Source organism: Neovison vison, chromosome 13, assembly GCF_020171115.1.
Source record: "Neovison vison isolate M4711 chromosome 13, ASM_NN_V1, whole genome shotgun sequence".
Classification (NCBI taxonomy): domain Eukaryota; kingdom Metazoa; phylum Chordata; class Mammalia; order Carnivora; family Mustelidae; genus Neogale; species Neogale vison.
The window spans coordinates 149,440,010-149,454,909 of record NC_058103.1 but is presented as its reverse complement, the minus strand read 5'-3'; the positions used below and the strand labels follow the sequence as shown (position 1 = coordinate 149,454,909).

Genomic DNA, 14,900 nt, shown 5'->3' with positions numbered 1-14,900 from the left:
CTAGCATGCTTTGTCTGTCTTGTCTATCACAATGGGCCACTTTTATTTTTTTTTAAAGATTTTATTTATTTATTTGACAGAAAGAGATCACGAGTAGGCAGAGAGGCAGGCAGAGAGAGGAAGGGAAGCAGGCTCCCTGCTGAGCAGAGAGCCCGATGTGGGGCTCGATCCCAGGACCCCGAGATCATGACCTGAGCCGAAGACAGAGCGAAGACAGAGGCTCTAACCCACTGAGCCACCCAGGCGCCCCAGTGGGCCACTTTTAAATCCCAAACAGCCTCCCGGTCGATTCCCCTTCAGTCTCTGAACTACCCAGAGCTAGACACCAGGACGGAGAGAGGAATCACTTGTAAATACCGTGGGAGCAGTCTGCTAGCTGGGCTTCAGCACAGGCTAAGTATAGACCACTTAAAGTCTCCTACTGCAAGTTTGCAAAAGAGGCCACCGATCAGATCTGGTCATGAGGCTGCTTTGTGATATACCTTCTAATGGTGTAGACTCTAATGTCCAGAACAATCCCACAGTGTTGACGGCAACAGGTCCCTCTGTCCGGGAACATTCAGATTTCGTGGTGATGGTGGTGGTGATGGGTGTTTGATTCAGTTGAACACTTTCAGTGTTTGAACTATTCCAAAAATTTTTACTTGAAATTTGGGGTGAGTTTTGATACTGCTACTCGCTGTCAGGGACCTCTTCTTGTCACATGTTACACATCCTCTGCATTATTGTTACCCTACAAACCACCTGGAAAGGCAGCGTGGATGGGTGGTTAAGGTCACGGATTCTGGAGCCAGACAACTTGGCTGGAAATACCAGCGCTGCCACTTACAAATGCTCTGTGAACTTGGGCACGTTTCTTACCTTCTCTGAGCCTCAGTTACACCTGTAAAATGAGGACAATAAGCATACTTGTTTCAAGGGGGTTTTGAGAGCTACTATATGTATGAGGCTTAGAAGGGAACTTCACCACCAGTAGGGTTGGGTTCGTGTAAGTCATTCAGACCTCCCTGAGCACCTGCTATGCCCCAAGAGTGATGCCAGGTAATTGGAGGTAAATTACACCTCTTTTATCCTAATAAAAGCCCTTACCTACAAGTAAGAAAACTGGATTTTCCCCCCCATGTTTAAATGACTTCCCCAAGATCGCAGAGTTCCAAGGCCGTAAAGCTGAAGCTAGAACCAAAAGCTACACTCTGAGCCTGAACTTCTGCTGTGAGACCCGATCAGAATTGTGTAAACCCAAACTCACTCATCAGAAGAACGTTCATTACAGACTTCCACTTCGTGGGTTTCGCTTGTTTGATTTTGCAATCACTGGGCTGACCTAAGGATCCATTACATTTGCTTCCACGGGCTTCCCTCCCACACATAAATGCTCAAATCCAGCTGTTCCATCATTTTTTTTCTATGTCTCATTTCCTGCTGCAGCTCACAGTTTTGCTAAGTAGCAAGATGTACAGGAAGTAAACTGTCCACACAATATTAACTAATCAATAAACATCAGTTTCAGCCCAGAAGGACTGTAATTTATGTCAGATTGTTTACTTTCACTATAATGTCCAACTAGAACAGCAACAACCCAAATATGTCCATTCCATGGTGTTACAAGAAAAGAGAAGCTTTACTCCCCCTTTGACAAGCTCATTCCTACTGTTCCATTGCTGGTTTTTGTTTTTCAATTTTTTAAATTTAGTCGGTTGGAGGTTTTTGGCTGAATAAAAGTTTCCATCAAGCATTTTTCCTATTACTTTCCTTGACCCTGCATTTATTTTCTCTTTCTGTTCTTTTTTTTTTTTTAAGGATTTATTTATTTATTTATTTATTTATTTATTTGACAGAGATCACCGTAGGCAGACAGGCAGGCAGAGAGAGAGGAAAGGAAACAGACTCCCTGCTGAGCAGAGAGCCTGAGCCTGGGACTCGATCCCAGGACCCTGAGATTATGACCTGAGCCAAAGGCAGAGGCTTAACCCACTGAGCCACCCAGGAGCCCAACTCTTTCTGTTCATTAGGTGAAAACACACCCTCTCAGCCCCCAACACCGTCCATTCCCAAGGAACAAAGGTGTGTTTTTTAAAAGGAAGGAACGTATCTCAATAAATGCTAATGTGAATAATAATAACAGCCTGATGGAAACATTGGAAAGAATGGGACCATAGTTGTGAAACCATTTTGTAAGCTGAGAAACAACAGTGTTTGAGAATGTGCTCAAATGCCCATCACCACTCAGTGTCATTTACACTAGAAGGAGGTGGTCTGTGGACCCTGTGCAGAGTGGGGGCTGACAACTTTTCAAAGTGGGGTACCCAGTTTTGATCAAGTTCACCTGTCACTCTGTGCAGGTAGGAGGGAGGTGAAGGAAGGGAAAGTCCGTGTATGGAGACACCAGTCCCACAGGTGGAGGACTGTGCGTGCTGCCTTTTGTAGCTGGAGGTGAGACCAATGAGATATGCCAATGACAAAGGCAGGGAATGTCAAATTCATAAACTGACAACCACTTCTGAAAAGGAGAGAAGGGTATTAGAGAATCGATTCCATTTACTATAGCATCAAGAACCATAAGATACCTGGGAATAAACCTACCAAAGAGGTAAAAGATCTGTATTCAAGAAACTACAGAACTCATGAAAGAAATTGAAGAAGACACAAAAAGATGGAAAAACATTCCATGCTCATGGATTGGAAGAATAAATGTTGTTAAAATGTCTATACTGCCCAGAGAAATCTATACTTTCAATGCCAACCCAATCAAAATTCCACCAGCATTTTTCAAAGTGCTAAAACAAACAATCCTAAAATTTGTATGGAACCAGTAAAGACCCCGAATGGCTAAGAAAATACTGAAAAAGAAAAACAAAGCTGGGGCATCACCTTGCCTGATTTCAAGTTTTACTACAAAGCTGTGATCACCAAGACAGCATGGTACTAGCACAAACACACACACACACAGACCGATGGAACAGAGTAGAGAGCCTAGATATGGGCCCTCCTCCCTATGGTCAAATAATCAACAAAGCAGGAAAATTTATCCAGTGGAAAAAAGACAGTCTCTTCAATAAATAGTGCTGGGAAAATTGGACAGCTACGTCTAGAAGAATGAAATTTGGCCATTCTCTTACACCATACACAAAGATAAACTCAAAATGGATGAAAGACCTCAATGTGAGGCAGGAATCTATCAAAATCTTAGAGGACAACATAGGCAGTAATCTCTTTGACACTGGCCACAGCAACTTCTTTCAAGATATGTCTCCAAAAGCAAAGGAAACAAAAGCGAAAATGAACTTTTGGAACTTTATCAAGATAAAAACCTTCAGCAAAACAAAGGAAACCGTCAACGAAACAAAGAGGCAACCCATGGAATGGGAGAAGATATTCGCAAATGACACTACAGACAAGGGGCTGATATCCAAGATCTATAACAACTCTTCAAGCTCAACATCCAAAAAATAGATAATCACATCCAAAAAATGGACAGAAGACATGAAGAGACCCTTCTCTAAAGAAGACATACAAATGGCTAACAGACACATGAAAGATGTTCATCATCATTAGCCATCAGGGAGATTCAAATCAAAACCACACTGAGCTACCACCTTACACCAGTTAGGATGGCCAAAATCAACAAGACAGTAAACAACAAGTGTTGGAGAAGTTGTGGAGAAAGGGAGACCCTCTTACACTGTTGGTGGGAATGCATGTTGGTGCAGCCACTTTGGAAAACAGTGTGGAGATTCTTCAAAAAATTAAAAATAGTGCTACCCTATGACCCTGCAAATGCACTACTGGGTATTTATCCCAAAGATACAGACGTAGTGAAAAGAAGGGCCATCTGTACCTCAATGTTTATAGCAGCAATGTCCACAATCGCCAAACTGTGGAAAGAACCAAGATGCCCTTCAACAGATGAATGGATAAAGAAGAGTAATCCATTTACACAATGGAATATTACGCAGCCATCAGAAAGGATGAATACCCAATTTTTGCATCAACATGGACGGGACTGGAGAAGATTATGCTGAGTGAAATAAGTCATGCAGAGAAAGTCAATTGTCATATGGTTTCACTTACTTGTGTAGCATAAGGAATAGTATGGAGGACATTAGGAGAAGGAACGGAAAAGTGAATTGGGGGAAACTGGGAGGGTAAGAGACTGTGGACTCTGAGAAACAAACAGAGGGTTTGAAGGAGAGGGGGATGGGGGATGGGTGAGCCTGGTGGTGGGTATTAAGGAGGGCATGGATTGCATGGAGCACTGGGTGTGGTGCATAAACAATGAATCTTGGAACACTGAAATTTTTAAATTAATTTAAAAGGAAAAAAAGGAGAGAAAGGACACACCAGGGATGTGATTTGGGGAGAGAAGCCAGCTGCAAGCTGGAAACTGATTTCTATACCCTCACCTGCCCAGCTCCGACATCCCATGGTCCTGCCCTGAGCAAATTCCACACTATGTCATGGGAGTCTCTTACTGTTGAAACTGCACCTGAACATCCTTGGCCGTCAGCTCTGGGGTCTATGCAGAGGCATCTCTCCCAACTTGGAGCTCCATTTCTTTCCTGGCCTGAAATGCCTTCACCTCCAAAAAGCAGGGTAACAGGTGGGTGCCTAAGAACGTACACTTCCATGCTCATTTCCAGGACTTGGTTTGAATAGCATTCCGTAGAGGGGCTTCGTTACCCACAAGCAGAAAGTGAGAACTTTCTGTCCAGATGTTCTCCAGCATTGCAGCATACCACTTTTTCTCTGTCCTTTATAGTGCATCCCCAAAATCAAGAGCCTGGTGAGGATTAAATGTTCATTGGCCTCTGGACTCTATAGTGGGAAATAGAGGTTTCCAAATATGCCACCTTGGCATACTTATTATTTTAAATGAAAAGTACTTGAGAAATAGCAGATGTGGCAAGGACACTCTGTCCATCCTTCGTCTACATGAAAGCAGAAGATGAATCTTCCACGAGAAAGGCACCCTCCCCATACCGGGGGGCATAGAAGACATCTTTATCACCAGACATAAGGAATTTAGAGCCGAGAAGTCTTCATGAACAAACCTTGTTATGGCTTCACCATTTACTATCCACAGCCTAAGACCCTCGTCTTGTCAGTTCTTCACAAATGTATCATTCCTTTGTTTGAAAGGTATAAAAGCTTCCTGTGTTGGCCACTTCTCTGAGTCTCATATCTTTGTGGGATCCCATACATACATACATCATTCAATTTCTTTTTTTCCTATTAATCTGTCTTCTTCTTACTGGAGGGCTGTCAGCTAAGAACCTAGAAGAGTAGTGGGAAAATGATATTTCCTCCGTGACTGCGCCACCAGAGGCTGAAAAGCAGAGGTATTCACCAAAAACACATATCAGAGGCACCTGGAAAATTTGGTGACAGACAAACCACCCAAAATCTAGCGTAGGGCTTAAGGAGTAGAACACGGAACAAGCCCTCCAGGTGGTCCAGATGTGCAGGCTGGATTTGGAACCACAGGCTGGGCTCTGACAGGGGGAACCACAGGCAAGCGGGTTGAGGCAGCCTTTGCTCTACTTCTGGTTCCGTCCTTGTGGTACCTTTGTTCGAACCCCATCTCTCCAGGTCTCTGTGGACATTCCAGCTCCTGCTCCTCTGGCCACCCTTGGAAGACAGCTCAGGAGGGTGGTGGAGCACAGGACTCTGAAGTCAGATCAGTTCAAGCACTTACTTGCTGTGAGGCTCTGAATGAGGCATTTCACACAGAGCCCCTTTGTCACTGTCCCATTTGTCAAAGGGGAGGCTATAATTGTACCACTCTGCAGGGTTATGCTGAAGAGTAAATCATATCATACATAAAAGCACTCAGTGCAGCACCTGGCACATGTGCAGAAAGCCTGTGGAGGCCACGGTTATTACCATCCTGGTAATTATTATTGTTGAGAACCTCCAAGCTTTCATCTGGTTAGTGGATGCAGGTCTCCTGGGTAACTCCAGGTGGGACGGGGCTTGGCTGCCTATGGGGCTGTTTCTGCTTTTAATTCACGTGGGCAGTACTAAGTGGGTCCTTCGGTCTGTTCCAGTCAAGTCACTACATCTTTATGGAGAACATAACAGGTGTCAGCATTGGGGCAGGTGTAAAAGGCCCTTGATGAGCTTACATGCTCATAAGGGGGTCAGCGCACAGACAAAATGCTTCCCATACAGGCAGAGATGATAGCATGTAGAAGGTACCTAAGCAAGGGTTCATGGGGGATAAGAGGAGACTTTACATCAACTCACTTTTTTTGCATATATAAAATTTCCTGGGCCCTTTAAGAATAATAAAGGTAAGCTACCTCTGTTGAGCCTTTTCATTAAAGCACTAGTAAAGATCTTCTTATAAGATCCTGGTCTTATTTCTCTGACCTCTATTCAATCCCAATATCTGTTTAAAACAAAACAAAACAAAAAACCAAGAAATAAATTACAGATCTACTTAATAGGCTTTCAGAGCTAGAAGAGGTCTTGGAAATCATCTGTGCTGATGCCGTTAGCATATAGATGAAATAGCCAAGGTCCCTGTGATCCCATCCAAGATCACAGAGAGTGAGTGGCCAAGCTGAGCTTATTATCCGGTCTCTGGCTTCCAGTGCAGTTTTGTTGCACAACACTACTTAGTCTCGGTGAAACCATAATGGGAAGCAGAATCATCTCTAGCAAAGAGCCCTTATGCATTCGTTCAACATCTCCTGTGCTCCTGTGACATGCTCTAAAAAGGCCAAGCAAGAAGCAAACAGAAAAGAGAAGAGCCAGCTCTAGATGGTGGATTGGCCAGAGAGAGTCTCCTTGAGGAGGTGATGCTTGAGCTCAAGGTGGAGGAAGAGGCAACCACATTAAGAGTGGAGGGAAGTGCTTTCCAGGTCCAAGGATAGGTCCGTGCATCCTTGGGGAATGGGGGGGCAGGGCAATTGGCACTTGGGAATCTTCCCAACAGTAAGACTGGAGCCAAGTGCACGAGGGGCAAAATGGCGCACATGACCTAACATAGAGCCGGCCATGTAAGACTCTGAAGGTCATGGAAAGGGTATGGATTTTAGAATAAGTATAAAGGCAATTCATGAAGAGGTTAAGCTGGGGAGTTCATGGTCAGTCTGGCTACTCTGTGAAAAACAGATTGCATGGCACTCCCTCTCAGTGGGGCCAGCACGTCATTTTCCTCTTGTTTTTCCTCATGCAGAGGACACAGAACACACACACGAAGGCGTGAGGGAGCCAGGAAGAGCAGGTGCACAGGGCCCTGGATACTCAGTGTCAGGCCCCTTCCTCTATGCTGTGCTCTCGTTCATTGAATTAAAGGGGGGAACATCTCATTAAAATTAACAAGGTGTTGCATTTGAATATTCCTTGGCCACAGAGACTTCTGTTACACGTGTGTCATCGCTCAGAGTCCTGCCCTCCAAGGAGGAACGGGGAGGTCAAGGGGGACGGTGTGAGCAGACGCAGCAGGTGCCACGTCACAGCCGATCCCAGCCTCCCTGTTACGGAGCGAGTTCCGTGTGTGGGCTATTCATGGGAGGGACAGTCAGAGGAAAAATGGCCCGTGTATGAAGAGAAAATGTCATAATCATAACCCTCCAGCCCCGGGATTCTATTTCTGTCCGGAGTACCACGCAAGGGATGTTTGGTAAGAGGGTGTGGTTATCTAAGCCCAGTGAAATGCTGGAGCTCCCGGTCGGCCTTGGGCATCCCTGTATCAACAGGCTTAGTTGCCACCAGGTAAAAAAAAAAAAAAAATGCACAGAAGCCCAGAGCGGACCAGCTGAGGTGGTTTATTTGCCTTACGTGGGTAAGACCAAAACAGTGGGGGCGTCTGGCTGGCTCAGCTGGTGAAGCGCCCGACTCTTGATCTCAGCTCAGGTCTTGATCTCAGGGTGGGGAGTTCAAGCCCCACATTGGGCTCCACGTTTGGTGCGGTGTCTACTTAAATATATATATAATATATCTATATTATATATACGTGTGTATATATATGTGTGTTATATGTCCGTTATATATGTGTGTGTATATATAGTGGACAATCAAGACTCCAAGTACACGGCTTGCTTCTTTGCCGCCGTGTTTGGAGTTTTCTCTCTTTAAAAACTAAGTGGCCTCTACTTCCCTGTTCCAACATCCAAAGTTATTTATGCCGTTGTGGGTTCAGTCTCCCCTTCTCCAGCGGAACAGGAAATCTGCGTGTTGTATCTGGATTAATTTCGGATTTTTCTCATAGCAAAAGTTCTGGCTCTCGGTGCCACAACCTCGAATCTGCCTCGTTGGCTGGTGGAAAAGACAGCCCGGGAGCAGGCTTGACCACTCTGTCCAGAGCTAGCCTGTGCCAATAGTGTCTCACGGCCGCCGCCTGCCTCAGGGTGAGCCCCAAGGAGGGCAGGAATGATTGCCTGGCAAGGCGAGGATGTAGGAGCTTCGTGGACCCTGCAGGCCCCGTAATACACACTTGGGGAAAGACATGGCTTGGTTTCCCACATTTCTTTCACACAAAGCGTGATTATAGGGAAGTGCTTCCATATGGCCCAAGGAAAATCCTGGCCAAGAAGGGCTGCGGCAGGCCAGTTTCGGAGAAGTAATAGACATGAAGGGTTGTACTGAAAATCCAGGAGGAGAAGCAGCGTGGTTTCATGCAGGCAGGGATTGCGAACGTTAGCCGGAGCCCGAGCACATACGTACGGGGCCCGGCCAGCAGCCCTGCCCTCTCCACGTTACCTCACCTGCCAGATGTCCTTTCTTTGTAGAAAGGAATCAAAAAGATTAGATTTTGGGAGGGTTTTGATCTGGAATGTCTTGAACTGGCACAGGGGGTCTGAGATGCCCTCAAAAAAAATCGAAATGGCAAATTTTGGCCTTATGGGTACATACGCATCCCAGGAAAATGGAGGGAAAATGCCTACCTTTCAATAGATTCTCCAAAGGATCTATAATCCAAAAAGCGAAAATCAATGCGTGTGTGTGAGAGAGAGAGAGACAGGGAGAGAATCGGATCTACCTCACCAAGAGCGCAAAACTGGGAAAGGCAACCAGGCCCCTTAGAGCCAACACCCCCCCCACCTGTCCCTTCCCATTTCAGGGCCTCCTCAGCACACTTCCCCAGAAACACTGGTTTCTTGACCCAATTTCTCTCAGCTTCTCCCCTGGTTCAGTTAGAATGATCTCGATTTCTAGTCTCTGCTGGACCCTGACAAGACGACGTGTATTTCTGAGGAGACTTCCAAGGTTTTTAAAGCCAACGCTAACTGCAGGCCCATCCCCAGCACCCGGGCAGGCAGGCGATGATGCTCCCCTCTCCGTCTTCAAGTCCAAAAGCCGACCTGACTTAACCCTTCACAGTCCAGCCTGGCTCCTTGCGGTCTCCCCCGAGCGGCATCCCTCCTTTCCCATTCGTTCACCCTTCCTGGGCACCTCTGACAAGATCTTCCTCCACACCCATCAGCAGCTTCTCAAAAGCAAGACCCAGGTTGACAGATGGTTGACTTGGACATCTATTTACGAACGTCTACGCTGATCCTGAATGTATAGAAAAGCCGCATCATCCATGGTACCCAAATGCGCCACAGGTCTAATAAAAACCCTACTGGCATTTCCTGGGCACTCTCTAGGTGCCAGACACTACGAGGAACGCTCAGCACGAGTGATTTACTTATTCATCCCGACAACATCTACAAAGGCAGTATTAGGGCCATTTCCAGTTTTAATGAAAAAAACAAAATACACATGGAGGTTTTTTTTTTTTTTTTTTTTTTTTTAAAAAAGAACTTGGTCTGTTTACACAGTAGTAAGCCACAAACCCGGGATTTCAACCCCGGCTCCAGAGCCCAGTTTCTTAGCGACTTTTCTATATTGCCTTTCATAGGTTCCTTAACATCCCTGGTCCTTGGGCCCCCATCTGTTGAATGGGCTTGAAAGCAGCAAAACCATGCTAGAAGGGGTTGGAGGAATTAAGGGATACGGGAATGATAAAACGGTGTATGGATGTCAGTAAGAAGAGAAAGAGGCAGAACCCACTCCCCCCGCCCCAGGGGGGGACGTCCCTTCCTACACAGAGGGCACAGCCTTCAAGGAATGTCTTCGGCTCCACCGTCTTTACAGTCCGGGTGTGGAGAGGCGCAAAAGTTTATAGTGACTTCACAACTGCAGAGAGGAAAGCCATCCTCTAGGATGATGAAGGCAAGAGAGGGGGCCTGGGTCCAGAGACACATGGCACAGCAGCTTCCCCAGCCTTGACGAACACACGAGTGCAGCGGAGTCCTCACCGTGTCCTCCGTGGGGCCTGCGCGGTCCCCCAGCTGCTGACCTGCTGCCGGTGCGTGGCCTCCTCCTGTCTTTCCGTCTGCCGGTATCACTTTCTGTCCACTCCTCAACCCACGGCAATCAGGCCTCGGCTCCGGCCTGAAATTCACGGAGGCCACTCTTGCTGAGGTCACAGATGGTCTCCGGGTTGCCAGAGAGGACGTTTTGGACTATTCCAGCGGGTGTCAGCAGCAGCTCGCACGGTCGACCGTGACCTCCCCTGGGGAGTGACTCAGTCCTCTGGCTCCCAGGGCCCTGCGTTTGCTAAGTTCCGCATTTACCTCCTCTTCTCACGTCCGCTAACTCAGATCCCTTCCGTTTCTCCATTGGCCACATGCCCTGAGCCCGGGCGCTCCCCGGATGCGGCTCGGCTTCCTCGGGTATCTACACGCTCCCCTTGGGCGGCCCTGCCTGCCTTCGCTCACGGCCGCCGAGGGGACGTTGCCACGAGCCGACCACGGGCCGCCCCATTTCAGACCCAGCTTTCCACCACAGACAAAACACGAGCCTCTGTTTGGCGGTCTCACAAAGGTACCGAGATATCGAATACTTACAGGGGCAAATTTCCCAAGAGAAGGAAAATCCAAGGAGGTGAGCCCTGATCTTTGGCACGGGACCCCTCTTCAGGAGCCCCCCCTCAAAGGAACAGCTAACACACCCAGTTTGCTGCTCAAGCCGGAGCGCTGGCCGCGTCCTCACTTCTTGGCTCTTGTGGTCTTCAGTCCAAGCATTATGGAACTCTGAGGATTCTACCCACTGAAGATCTCTCGGATCAGTTCCTTCCTCTACCTCCCCCACCACGGTCCCTGGACAAGGGCTTCGTGATTGCAAACACTTTCGAGCGTTTCGGACTCCATGCCTCCAGGCTCAACGCACAGGGAGTCCAGCCTCCCCCTGCTGCCCGAAGGACGCCAGTAAAACACAGATCCAGCCCTGTCGCTCCTCTGCCTGGACTTGCACAAGTGACTCCGCCTACTGTGACGTGTGCGGCGCCACGGCGAGGGCCTCCGTGGTTGCTTGCAGTTCGCGGTCTGTCTCACCCTCCACCCGGTCCAGGCTGGAAGGGGATTCAGGTCTGCACGACACAGAACCAGTCTCTCAAGCGCGCCCGGGCTTTCCGTTAGTGTCCTACCGCGGACTTTGCGTTTCCTCCACCTGGAAAACCCTCCCCGCCGCCGTCCGCGCCTCCCATGGGGCTCTCCCCATACGGAGAGAACAAGTAAAATCCCTATTTCATAAGTCACATCAAAATAAATTCAAACGAGCGGATTTTAACAGAGAAAAACAAAACCGTAAAGGTGCTGGCAGAAAACACACAGGAATCATTTTTTCCCTTTCAGGCAGGGGGTTGCCAACTACAACCTGAGGGTCAAATTCAGCTTACTGCTTATTTCTGTAAATAAAGTCTGGTGGGTTTTATTTTTTTTAAATTTCTGCATGTCTTGTATTTTTCCCTCCATTCTTTTGAGTTTAACTCACTTTTTAAAAACCAGTTGATTCCATTCTCACTTCCTTTTCCGTATATTTTGGACATATATATTATAAACTTCTTTTAGATGTTTCGATATTGCTTATTTAAATACCATACAGATCACAGTTAATCTCCTGCACTTGAAACAACTCTATTTTTTTGTCAGAATTAAAAAATGTATGTTTACTTAAAAATATGGGAAAAGGAAAACTTCAAAACCAGACTAGTCTGCTGGTTATGAATGTCTTGTGCGCATTCTAAGTAGAAAAGCAAGCCTTCTTCCCAAAGGACGATGTCGCTTGGGCAGATGGACTGTAATTACAGAGGAAGGGTCTGAAACATAAAGGTGCTCATGGCCACTAGCAAAAAGAGGAAGTCCTGGAAGGGACACAGAGCAGCGAGCAGGTGCTCAGGGAGGAAGGCTCCGGGAAATAAAGGACGTGGCCTCAGGTCTGCGGTCGATGTCTGGCTGACCACCTGGGTGCCAAAGGGGGTTAGAACACACACGGCAGGATCTGAGAAGAGGGCATCACCACGGCTTCCAGAAAAGCCACAGCTGTCGCTCATGAGCCGGTGGGTGTGCCCCTCCGGACTTCAACAAGGTCCCCTTGGGAGGATCTGCTTGCCAACGCGTAGTAAGAAGCCTCGGCGAACAGCGCCCAGGACGGGGGAGGTCCAGGATGAGCAGCCACACTGGCCCATCCTGTTTTCGGAAGGGTCCTTCGTACTACTTTGAGGTCTGAGGTCCCCCAGGGGCACGCCAGTCAGGCAGCCCTGCTTCCCGGCATCACAGGCGTGGCCCGCACCCTGCACACTCTCTCTCGCTTCTGCGCCAACTCGGGCTGCTGGGACCACGTCCCCGCCGGGATGCTCGCTGAGGAAGTGATAACGCAACAGACTGGCCCTCGGAGCAGCGGCCACACGGCCTTTGGGGCGCCGGCTTGGCCATCTCCTCCGGTCAGTAACAGGCGACAGGCCTCTCGACCAGCACTGCCGCTCACTGCCACGGCCGCCTATGGGCCTCGGGCACCTCTTGTCATCACTGCCCAGTTTCCGTGGCCGATGTCCACAGTTCTGGCTTGAATGAACTCCGTTCATTCATAAAGTTTTATCGGAACACAGCGATGCCCTTTGTTCTCGAGTCGTCTGTGGGTTCCTCGCTGTTGCGACAACAGTCCAGAACCTCGAGGCCGGGAACACCTGCTCGGTAAAACCCTAAAATACTTACTCTCTGGCCCTTGACCCAAAAGGTTTCCTGACGCCCGCATCAAAGGACTAAAAAAGGCAGATACTTCTAACAGAGGAAAATGAAAGTTTCCGAGCACATAATACTTCGAAACTAACGATCCTAAAAACACAAATAGTGGAAGTCAAGTAACAAATGGAGATCCCTGTTTAAAAGAGGCATCACCAAAGGACTGAAAAGTAAATGTAAAATGAAATGGGCATAACAGACAAAAGGCGGATACTCAGGATATAACAAAGCTCACAATGGTGGGGAAAAGGCCAGCGTCCACACAGAAAAACGAGTGACTTTAGCATCTGATCTGAAAGAGGAGAAGGTAGAAAAGGGGAAGACTCACACGGCAAGGTGTTCTTGTTGGCAAGCCAGAGGGGACAACTAAAAAGTGGTGGCTTCACGTTCTACCTTAAAAACATGGCAAAGATTTTTTAAAAACCCATCATACTCCGTATGGGTCAGGATTCACAGAAACAGGCAGTCTTGGGGAAAAACGCTGGAACCCAGAATGCGAGCGACAGGCTTTGGAAGAAATGAGACTTTTGGAGAACGGGTCCGCGGCGCCTCGCCCCGGGAAAGCTTAGCTCTGGGCGAAGCCGGAGCCGGGCTGCCCTGCGGGTCGCGTCCCTCGGAGCTGAGCGGGGTTTCAAACCTACTTTTTTCCAGAGAGACGTGCGACTTCGACTGTCCCCGCACCAGCCTGCAGGTGGAGCCGTTGCCGGCGCAGACGCCACAGTTGTCCTCGCGGGCGCTGCTCCCCAGGCGACGGTCGCAGCCCACGGCCTGCGGACAGAAGCGGGCGTCAGGGAAGGGCCAGGCCGCGGGGCCCTCCGGCAGCCCCCCGGGGGGAGCCTCCTCCCGCCGCCGCTGTACAAACGCAGGAGCGACACCCAGGGCCCGGCTGTCAGGAGTCTTACCAAGGCCCAGTCCCCCCTGCAAAGAGAAGAATTCAAGCTGTCCCCTCCATTTACATGTTCATTTACGTCTTTATCTGGAGTCCTATTTTTGTGTACAGAAAATGAACGGAACATGACAGGCCCTGGCTCCTCTGCCCCCTCGCCCTCCACGCCTCCTCTCCCCGCTGAAGTCGAAGCATTTCCATCGGGGTCACGGTCTCCCCTTCCACATTTTCCCCAGCGGTATCTCAAGCCCCACATCCTAGAGCTCAACATCTCTCTTCTGTTTCCCTCTCTATTCTGTATCTTTATCTGTCCTTCTGTCCATCGTTACTTATCTACATGAGCCTTCCTCTGTCGTGAGATCCCCATACGTACCTTTATAAGCCATTTCTGGATTTAAAACTTTCTTAACTTAAATATAATTTGGTCAACATACGGTGTGCTATTAGTTTCAGGGGGAGGATTTAGTGATCCATCAGTTGTCGGTCACACCCCGTGCACATCCCGTCGCGTGCCCTCCTCAGTGCCCATCCGCAGGTGCCCTCTCCCCCGACCCTCTGTCCAGCAGCCCTCAGTATGTTCCCTGGAGTGAAGTCTCTTACGGTTTGCCTCCTTCTCAGTTTTCACCTTAGTTCATTTTTCTTTCCCTTCCCCTGTGTTCATCTGTTCTGTTTCTTAAATTCCACATAGGAGTGAAATCGTATGGTATTTGTCTTTCCTGGACCGACTTAGTTCACTTCACATAATACACTGTAGTTCACCCATGTCATTGCAAATGGGAGGAGTTCATTCTTTTTGATGGCTGAATAATATTCCTGTGTGTGTGTGTGTGTGTGTGCTCTTCCTTATCCGTTCATCCCTGTATGCACATCTGGGCTCTTTGTAAACTATTCCTTAAATGCAGGAGAGGAATGAATGGGAGCAATGTCTCATAGCATATGCCTGTACCACTACGTCTCAGTCCTTTGTGAGCTATCTGTGTGTATGGATACGTGTGTGT

The 14,900-nt window shown here is 48.3% G+C and overlaps 1 protein-coding gene across 1 annotated transcript in view; it reads right to left on the bottom strand.

Annotated features, from left to right (window-relative positions):
• Positions 1-14,900, bottom strand: part of ADAMTSL3 (ADAMTS like 3) — a 347,085-nt gene that overhangs the window by 174,109 nt on the left and 158,076 nt on the right. Inside the window, exon 10 of the mRNA XM_044232432.1 lies at positions 13,658-13,784. Within this exon, the coding sequence (XP_044088367.1) occupies positions 13,658-13,784 (127 nt within the window). The remainder of the gene's footprint in view (positions 1-13,657; positions 13,785-14,900) is intronic.